The 9832-nt window shown below is 36.3% G+C and overlaps 1 protein-coding gene across 2 annotated transcripts; it reads right to left on the reverse strand.

Annotated features, from left to right (window-relative positions):
- Window positions 1-496: 496 nt before the first annotated feature.
- On the reverse strand, window positions 497-8616 carry LOC18044532 (importin-4). 2 transcript variants are annotated; one of them, XM_006437441.2, is made up of 21 exons: window positions 8128-8615; window positions 7865-7997; window positions 7275-7411; window positions 7123-7168; window positions 6303-6515; window positions 5644-6147; window positions 5435-5569; window positions 5113-5328; window positions 4943-5032; window positions 4613-4857; window positions 4371-4459; window positions 3778-3818; window positions 3266-3296; window positions 3036-3158; window positions 2719-2939; window positions 2520-2615; window positions 2306-2418; window positions 1986-2121; window positions 1748-1852; window positions 1289-1634; window positions 497-993 (listed from the first exon to the last, which is right to left on the reverse strand). In XM_006437441.2, exons 1-20 carry the CDS (start codon window positions 8400-8402, stop codon window positions 1434-1436), a joined length of 3150 nt encoding a protein of 1049 aa, XP_006437504.1. In that variant the 5' UTR covers window positions 8403-8615; the 3' UTR covers window positions 497-993; window positions 1289-1433. The 2 variants fall into 2 exon arrangements, with proteins under 2 accessions (XP_006437504.1, XP_024041345.1); XM_024185577.1 differs by lacking the exon at window positions 497-993 and having other exon boundaries at window positions 1462-1588; window positions 8128-8616.
- Window positions 8617-9832: the final 1216 nt, after the last annotated feature.

Raw genomic sequence — 9832 nt, forward strand, 5'->3', positions numbered from 1 at the left:
AGCTTTTAAGAGTGCTTAAGTTGCTTGCTCTCAGCTTGATACTCAAATGCCAAATATCATATCCTATTTATAAGGAGGCTTGTCAAGCTCTAAAATTCTAGAGAATTCTAACAACTTGCCTAAATATCTAGATATTTATAAGTACTAGAGAAGTGTAAAGAATTCTATATATGTACAAGCTTGAGATGTGCTAGAGTTGGCTAGAAAATTTTAGAATTGAGCCAAGCTAGCACTCTTAGCTTATGTTTGGGCTCTTAGCCCGAATTCTTAGGCACTTAGGCTAGAAACTCGGACGGTCTACAACATAAAGCACTCTATTCACTGCAAAATGCAGTTGATCTATAATAATAATAATCGAATTTATTATAGAAGACAGTACCCCGACAAGCATGCATAGTCTAATAATATGCTCCATTTTTCACCGTACTCCTGAACAGTGTCAGTGTATCAATGACATACCAACAGAAATCTATATATAAAAGATTCTGCAACGACATAATTTAACTCAGCTTTATTCAGTCGTTGAATTCGAACCACATCATTCTCAAACATATGATACAAACTTGCAAACTGAGCCGGAACAAAATTTCTTACTGAACTCATCACAAATCACAGCAGCTAGTAAAATAAAAATCAAGCCAAGCCTGAACCTCCGTGTATTGGCCTGTTTACAACCCTTGGCAGCCACCCAAAAATGGAAAAAAGGAAAAAAGAAAAAAGCTGAACCTACTTTTATTATACATGAATGTAGTAACTTTTCACCTCATTTCCAGTTGAGGATATGGCACATACTTGTAGCTGACGAACCTTCATAATATTATATATCACCCACCAACAACAAATAAATAAATCAAACATCGGAGACCTAAGAGAAATAATAATAAGACAACGAATATTGAGAGGAACCAAAAACTATTATTAACATAAGATAGCGGCGAAGCAGTGTTTCCAACACAGGAAAAATAGAGGTGGCACCAGGAGCAAGACCAAAACCTGGAAATTAGCAGGAAAATATTACAAATTCATGCAAATAACTGAACAAGTCAAACAGCTAGGAGCATGAAGAAAGAGCAGTAATTTCAAAAGTTGTCATAAGAAGTACTCCCTAAAATCGGACTCTTCACAAAATTCAACTTGATATAACAAAATATTTCACATTCTGTAATCAATGTACTCATCAATCTATACCACAGGATAGTGGTTAAAATTTTAATAAGAATAGATAAGGGGACAAAGATAAAATGCTTCAAGTTTGACAACTAAGAGTACTCTGCAGATTCATGCGTACCTGGTTATTGATCGCATTCTGGTTTCAGCCTTCCCAATCAAATCATGGTGATCAAACCATTCCTTTCATATACTAATTCAATTTAGAAAAACATGTCAAAAACTTGGAAGAGAAGCTATATTTGTCGACCCTTCTCAATTGGACATCAACTTTTTGGGGCAAATGCAGCTAGGGCAGTAGCATGTGCAGGCGAGAGGTTACTCAACAACGGTTGCATTTGCTGGCCATAGAGAGATATTAGATGCGAAAAAGCCATGCCAACTTGAGACTTCACTTCAGAAGATTCCTCTGGTGAAACAACTACTTCAGCAAAAAGGTTAACCAGCTCAGGTACAAGAGAAAGGATCTGTTTACATATAAAATGGTAATCAAAACCACATTATAGATATATGATGGCAGGCAGAAAACTGTTGATGCTTGTGCTCAAAATAACTATAAAGGAATAAAAATAAAATAAACCTGGGGATTTGAAGACAAAACCAGAGTGGAAATACAATTATAAACAGCCATTGATTCTTCAAAGTCTTCTTTAAGAGGAAGAACTTTCAAAAGAACAGGAAGGACCTAACAGAAGCAGACAAGAGAATAGGCGGAGAATCACAGGAGACATAATCAGCTTGTAGAAGAGGCAAGAAACTAACAAGGAGACAAAAGGAATTATAATTTACAAATTCAAAAATATAAAATCGAAAGAAACCTGATTCAACGGGATGGACTGCGGGTTGACCATTATCATCCTTGCCACAGCACCAGCTGCATTATCCCTGACGGCATCATCAGGCTCAGAATCCCCAAATAATGGGTAAAGACCCCGCAAAATATCACCATAGTATCTGTTTTTGATATAAGGGGGAAAAAATGCTACGACACAACACTTAATGACTTGAGAGAGGATAAAATTCATAATAGTTTGAACTTTTAAGATGACTGACATAATATTGCACTAAGTGGAACCTACAGTTGCATTACAAATAACAAAATTCATAACTACAATATAACATGCATGCTGAAGGATACTTTAAAGCTGACTCTCCCCCATTTTTGCACAACTCGCCAACACAAAATGCTGCATTCCTCCTATTCATTGCATCAGGTGATGCTAGTTCTTTGAGTACTAGGGGCATCACCCTCTGAAACATTACAATACAACTTTCAGGAATTGCTGCATTCTTCACAAAATCACCTCAAAATATAAAAAAGAATAAGGAATCAAAGTTTCAGATAAAATTACATCAACATAGGCAGCAATAGGCGAACCCATGTCCCGAGCAACTTCAGCCAAAGTTGCAACCACCATGGTCCGGTCTTGCAGAGGGCGTGAAGATTTCTACACTTGCCAATACTAAAAATAGTGAGGTAGTGATATGAGAAATAAGGGATTAGAAGGTTATGATGGGAGAACATATTACACAACTCAGGCACCAACCTACCGCAAATTTCATTAAAGGGTCAAATAGCTTCGCAAAGATAGGTGCAAAGTGAGGACCCATGGACTTAGCAAATGCAGGAAGAAGGTCAGAAACTGCATCCATTATAACTTCATCATGTGCAGTGTCGTCGTCATCTTCAATATCACTGTCATTATCTGACTGCTGACAAGTTGACTCCTCTCGGAGCAGTAGCAGGGTTGCATCAACCAGTCGAGACATATCTGATGAGATCAAGTCACATTATAATTCAGGTTCACATTAAGACATTTAGCTGGCATCTGAAAGCTTTTTTCAAATGCAACTGCATTCAAACTTACAAGGCTCAACAGCCATGTAGCCATAATCATTGATGATCTCAACAATGCTAGTACAAGCTTGAGCAACGACATCTTTGTCATCATCTTCAGTCATAGTCCTGATAAAAATATTCATCACTGTATCTGCATGTCACGAAGAATTTAATTGCCATCACGTTACTACCATAAAATTTGGTGAACTGATAGATACAAAGAGATAATATTCAAGCTATTTTGGAGAAGTATCTTACCGAGAATTTCTCTTGCCTTGGCTGGTCCTTCCTGCAGAGCAAGAAGAACATCATATCATGTTAGTCAACTTTTTTCCAACTTCGGGTCCGTTTGGGATTGAGGTTGGGCAGCTATAGCTTAGAAACTACAGCACTGAAGTGTTTGGTAAACACTAACTGCTGTAACTTGGAAGCTATATTGATATGATCTTTCACTTGTATGGAAAATCTATTGTATCTTTAATAATTTTATCAAAATTATTATTTAAAATTTATATTTACTGCTTATTATTAACTTTTATTTTATAATTATAGCTTTTTTTCCACAGCAAACAAGACCTTAATCAACTGAAACTAGCTTCAGAACTTAGGCAGCTCATTCAAACAAGCTTCTTATTAGCATTGACAGAGGCACTATCAACATATGACTATCTGACTTTCCATGGGGGCCAATTTTTTTTTTTTTGTTAAATAAAAAGATCCACCAAAGCCTATAAACAGGACAACAGAAGAAAATGGTAACACAAACTCACATTATGACTCTGGAAGATTGCATGTGCAGCTGTCAAAATATCTGCAGCAACAAATCAATCAACACAATATTAACAGTATATGGAAAACAATTATATCAAAGTATTTTCAAGTTTCTAGAGGCTTCTTTCAAAGTATTCACTAACCATGGATGCAACACCCAAAGTTTGAGTTGATCAGTTTGTTACATCTGAATAGGATAAATGTTATTTTTTATTTTTTATTGAATAAGCCGTCCACTATAAGGAAATCTTTGTCAAATTCACTTTGCTTTAATATATCATCATTAACAACTTAACTTCCAACAGTTAAAGATTTTCCTACAGGAGGGAATGATTTAGCAACTTGACTCCCAACAGTTGAGAAACTTTTACCAGGGAATAATAAGCTATAAGCAGGAAGCTAAGGCTTCTTTCTGTGTCAAGAAACATATTATTTTTAGAATACAAGGATAATAATCTGCTTCTAATTTTTTTAATGCTAGTAATATAGCAACAAGAGTTTGTAATAATAAAAAGTGATGAGATGTCATGATCCTGACCCAGGAAATAGAGTTGGCTAGGAGATAAATTTTAAAACTTGAATTGGTACTCACTTTTCAAAGCAAAGACAGCCTGATATCTAACATCTTCATGAAAATAGCTGGCGTGTCTCACCAAAATTTTTAATGACTCCTCCAAAAAGCTTAAATAAATTAAAGAACACAAGAAAAAATTTTATATAGTAACAACCAAATAAGTTAAAAAAAATAAAGAACTCAGTAACACGATTTATTTGGTAAAAAAGGTGAGACAAGGAAGGAAGAGAAAATATATAAATGAAATGGTAAAAGGATACGGTGCATAGGAACTCTTAGTATGCAGTGCAAATAAACCAAGAGCTTGCGTTGCAGCTGCCTTTTCATCTAACACTCCAGTTCTTACACTGATATTTCGAACACTTCGCTCACAGTGAGCTTCATCATCGGATGAAACTCCACCAAATCCATTAATATTCTCATCATCAGACCCATCAATGTCCACAGCAGAACCATCATCCAGATTGCAGGAAGAAAATGCCAGGGGTACAACAAGAGGTAGATACTGCTCACCCAAAGAAATTTTCACATGATCATCAATGCTAATAAAAGATTCATAGAAGTTCAATCAAAAGCAACGCCATGTATACCTGTGCAAAGCCGTCCTCTAGAACCCCTGCAATGTTGCTAAAAAATCCATGGGTGTACTCCCTAAGCTCACTGAATTCCAATCCAAAACCCTGAGAAATAATGGAGACGAATCATTTATACAGAAAGGTATGTTCTGATTCCAAGTCAAACAGCATGTCAATATAGTTACAGATATAGCAGCTTCAACGAAAGGTGGCAAAATTGGTTCCATTCTTGCTCTCCCAACAGACTCTGCAACTAATCCAAGAAGCTCAGTAGCCCTAGCTCGGGAACGGAGGTCCTCATCATTGGTAAGCACCATGAAAATCTTCAGTAACTCAAGAACCCTTTCAGCATATGGAATGAAAGCTTGCTCTGCAGCAGCAGCTACTGAACCAATGGCAGACTGTGACAACATACATAAACCAAAAATTTTTAATAAAAGGGAATAAGTTCATTCATTCAATCTATTTATGTGAAGGCTGTGGGAACCAAATGATTCATCTCCATACCATGCATGTCTCCTGCAGATTGCGGGGGCTATTTTCAAGTGCTGCCAGTAGCTTCCCCATCAAAGGATCAAGAAAAGGAAGAATTTCCTCACCCATATCCTCACAAAAAGCTGCCAAAGCATAGTAAGACTTCTCCTGTGCAGAAAGAAACAGTTCAATAACCAATAAAAAGATATGTTATATCATGACTATTGCCTTCCCATATGTACCTTCACTTCATCAGATTCATCCTCAAGGGCATTCAAAATGCAAGGCAGAACGCTTTCATAGTGAGAAACTATTTCAGGCTGCAAATATTCAGCAAATTGACCCAATGCAAATGAGGCAGCTCCTCTTACAAACTGCTCCGGATCCCTCAGAGCTCCCAAGACAATATGAAGAACAGATTCCAGCTTTTCCTTCATCCACTCCACACAACCCTCTGAAATGATGCCTATAGCTGTAACAGCAGCTTCCCTATATTTGGGACTAGCATTTTGACAGCTTACAGAAGCAAACTCAAAAACAGGGGGAAAAACATGCTTTGCGAGGTTCAAAGCCATAGTGTCAATAACTTCTGCAGCAGCTCGATCTGGCGCAAGATCATCATCTTCACCTGCCTCATTTGATTCAGCAAGCAATGGGCACATGACTTGCAGAATTGGGATAACCAGCTTGTGCTTTTTCAAGGAATTGTATTTGTACTTTGCCAACCAGGAAATGATTTGAATAGCCTGATATATTACACAAAGCACAAGAAGTAAGCCAAGTAGAATGCTAAGACATATGTGATGTGAAACTCATCAACGCAGTGTAGCTCCATCTCAACTGCCTAAGCTGTCCAGAGGAAGAAAGCACAAGAAAAGTACATCACTTGCTTATTTCTAACCTGATGACGTGTGTTGGGTTCCAAATTATGGCTTGAGGAAACTTCAAGAGAGAAATGAACTATGGATTTGACAGAATCCCCAAGAAGAGGTGCAGGGGATTCAATCAACTCATCAAAAATTTCAAAAGCAATTACAGCAACATCCTCTTCACCAGAAGCCAGGCATTGTCTTGACACATTTAAAATACTAGGAATAAATTCCCGAAATTTAACCTGCAAGGGCAAGAACAATGTAATACCACATATATCAAAGCAAGGAAACATGAAAAGAAAAAATGACTTGCAGTGGCAATCTAGCCGACATGATACCGAGGAATCATATATCCAAGCAAACTATACATAAAAGTCATCACTAATGAAAATCATAGAGGTTCACTGTGACATATAAGTACCAAATTTAGTTACACCGTAAAATAAACCAATGAAAAATCCAACTTCAAACATGAATAACTGGTGCTTCATTTTTTGAAGAATCAACCAATCCCTCTTAAGTTCATTTCTCTCCAAGAATGTGCGGACAACTTTCTACATCTACCAAAAGGTGCAAAGATTTTGTAATGGTGAATGACAAATAATCAAACCAGAAAATCTATTTATATATACATGCCTTGTACTAAAATGAGTGGAAAAGCAATATACAACCAATAACCAACAAATGCAAATTTGTTGCTTAAATATTTTTCAGACAAAACGAACAGAAAGCAGACACAATAAGAAATCAAAAGGCCGTTACTCAGAAAACAACATGAGTATAAGATTTACTTTCGAAATACATATCCCCTACTAATCCTAAGCAAACAAATAAAAGATAAAAACTCACCACTTCAGCCCCATCATTTGTGAATTCTAGAAAAGAGCCAATTGCCCTGGCAAAACAGATAAAGAGTGCGTTTAAGCAACATACAATAATTCCAAGAGAAAAATAAAAGCACCTAAAATGTAGCAAAAGTTAATTTAAGACTTTGAAATTACTTGAGAGCAGCAATTCTAACACGGTTGCTTGTCTCATCCTGTAAGCATTTGAGTAAAAGAGCTTGCATATCAGCAAAATGTGGTCGAAATGTTTGTCCAATCGTTTCAGTTAAAGAGCTAAAAAGAATCAGCGCCACCTAATACCATCAAGTAAAAAATGTAAGTAAAGGAATCGGCAAATATATACAAGAACAAGCATTTGGACAACTCAACCAAGATTTAAACCCAAAAATTACGTTGTAATGGTATTTTATGATATCAAGATAAAATGACAAGGATTTTTCTTCATTACAGGGAATCTGCCATTATAATTTCTTGCTCTAATTTATGTAGCTATGAACAACTTATGTGCAAAATAAATGTTCTTCCTTATGTCCATACTTATGGTAAACATTCACGTACAGTAAAAGTTGCCAATCAATTAAACCAAAAAACTCATATAATTTCCAAACGTAAGCATGCTGCAATATATAAACCACCAATTCAAATTGCATATACAATAGTGTTGGAAAAAAACTATTGGATATGTAAACTAGTGCGACAGGAAAGCAGGGCACCATTCAGAAAGATTTCAACTGTCAAGGGCTTACCTCTCGATGCTCTTCTTGCTCACTCTGACTAAATTGGAATAGAAAGGGCAACAAATCAGGCCACTCTCCCGCTGGAACAGCGTATTTTGCAATAATACTAACAACATTTGCACTAGCACGACGTACAGGTGCACTGCAAAGAGTCAGATAATGCATGATCAAAATATAGCCAATTTTTTTTTTACTATAAAGCAATTTTCTTTACCCTAACATGCAATGCTAAAATTTAAATTATTTTCAACATTTAAAAAAAAAAAAACAACCTGTGTTCGAGGGTGATGCTTTCAATGAGAGACTGCTTAACGAGCTGCTTGAGTTGAGGAGATAGCTTGGCCCAATGACCGGTGATCTTCTTACGTAGAAGTACGGCGGCGAGCTGGCGAACGTTGGGAGTCTTGGCAGTGCGAAGGTGCTGAACAAGAGCAGGGACCACCTGAGGATCCTTCGCCAGCCGCTTTATCTGGTCCTCCGCTTGCCGTCGCGCGTCGTTGTCCGGCATCAGGAATTGAATCAACAACAATTCTAAGGATTGCGCCATTGCTTTTGCGATTAGATAAAAACCCTAATACATACACAACACAACAAGGCGCCAAGGCAAAATACGACTGACAAAAAGGCAAAGGCTGGCTGCTGGTGCAGGGGTTTTGTGCCTTTGCTTTGTATTTAAGGCTTGCAAAAGCCGTGGGGTTTTAATATTTATACACTCCTGTCTTTGGGACGAAGGGATTTGTGTAATTTTACATTACTATACTGTTTCTCGACAATGTTACAATGTTATACCAATATGACATGAGATTTACTCCGATACCCCTTCCACTGAAACCCTGTGTGTGAATGTTTCAATGATCATAGAGCGTTAAGGAAGTCTTGTGAGTAATTTCTGGGATTCAATACCTGATCAATTGAAAACTAATTTCTTACGAAAAATTGTAATTCAGATGCTCTTGGATCAGTTAAGTTTGCTATTAATTATTCTGGGCACTGCAATTAATTTGGGATAAGTCGGAGGAAATTTTAATCTTCTGTGAAAATTGTGGAAATGTATTAATAAAGTGGGTGATAGATTTCAAAAATATTTTGAAATGTATTCATTTTTGCTATTGTTTTTCGGGTCCAGCTATGTTGCAACAGTGGTACGGTACCACTGTTGCAACATAATTTTGCCCTTATTTTTCATTAAGGAATCATATTTACATACATTTTACATTTGATCCATACTTCTTTAATTTGATTTTCGTGATATAGTGTGCGAAAATCGCGAGGGGACGAAAAGGATGCTGGGCTTCTTGAAAGGTCGTATGTTCCTGGATGCCCTCTATAACTAAGATTGGAATTGGAATGTTGCAACTTTTTAATTATAGTTACCGTAAAAAAAAAGTTATAATTATGAAATAAAGATTAATAATATATAGTAAATATAAATTTTAAATAATAATTTTAATAAAATTATTAAAAATATAATAAATTTTCTATCATATGAGTGTAAAATTAAATCAATATAATTTTTAAGTTACAATAGTTAATGTTTACTAAATACTTTAGTGTTGTGACTTTTAAGATACAACTATTCAACTTTAATCGCAAAAACACTCTAAATGTATATATTCGATATTCCCTTATAGTTTAACCGAAAAAAGTAATTATTATTAATAACAGTACTAAATAGCAACTAATAATGGCGATGACGACAACAACAAAAACAACGATAATAGAATATTAAAAATATTTTAATTGGCTTAAAGATGCTTTGTCATTTACAGATTTTCAAACGAACAACCCGTCGTTCGACAACGCATGATGGCAACGAATTTTCGTCCGTCGATGTGCGTAAATAGAGCACCGGTGCACAATATTTACGACTCATCGTTTATATGTTGAATGCAAATAACGCGTTGTTTTCCTCATCGGAAACCGAACAATGCTCGTCCCCTATATTTCTCCCCAGACGACCCGTCATCCGGATCGTTG

Source organism: Citrus clementina, unplaced genomic scaffold (genome assembly GCF_000493195.1).
Source record: "Citrus clementina cultivar Clemenules unplaced genomic scaffold, Citrus_clementina_v1.0 scaffold_4, whole genome shotgun sequence".
Classification (NCBI taxonomy): Eukaryota; Viridiplantae; Streptophyta; class Magnoliopsida; order Sapindales; family Rutaceae; genus Citrus; species Citrus x clementina.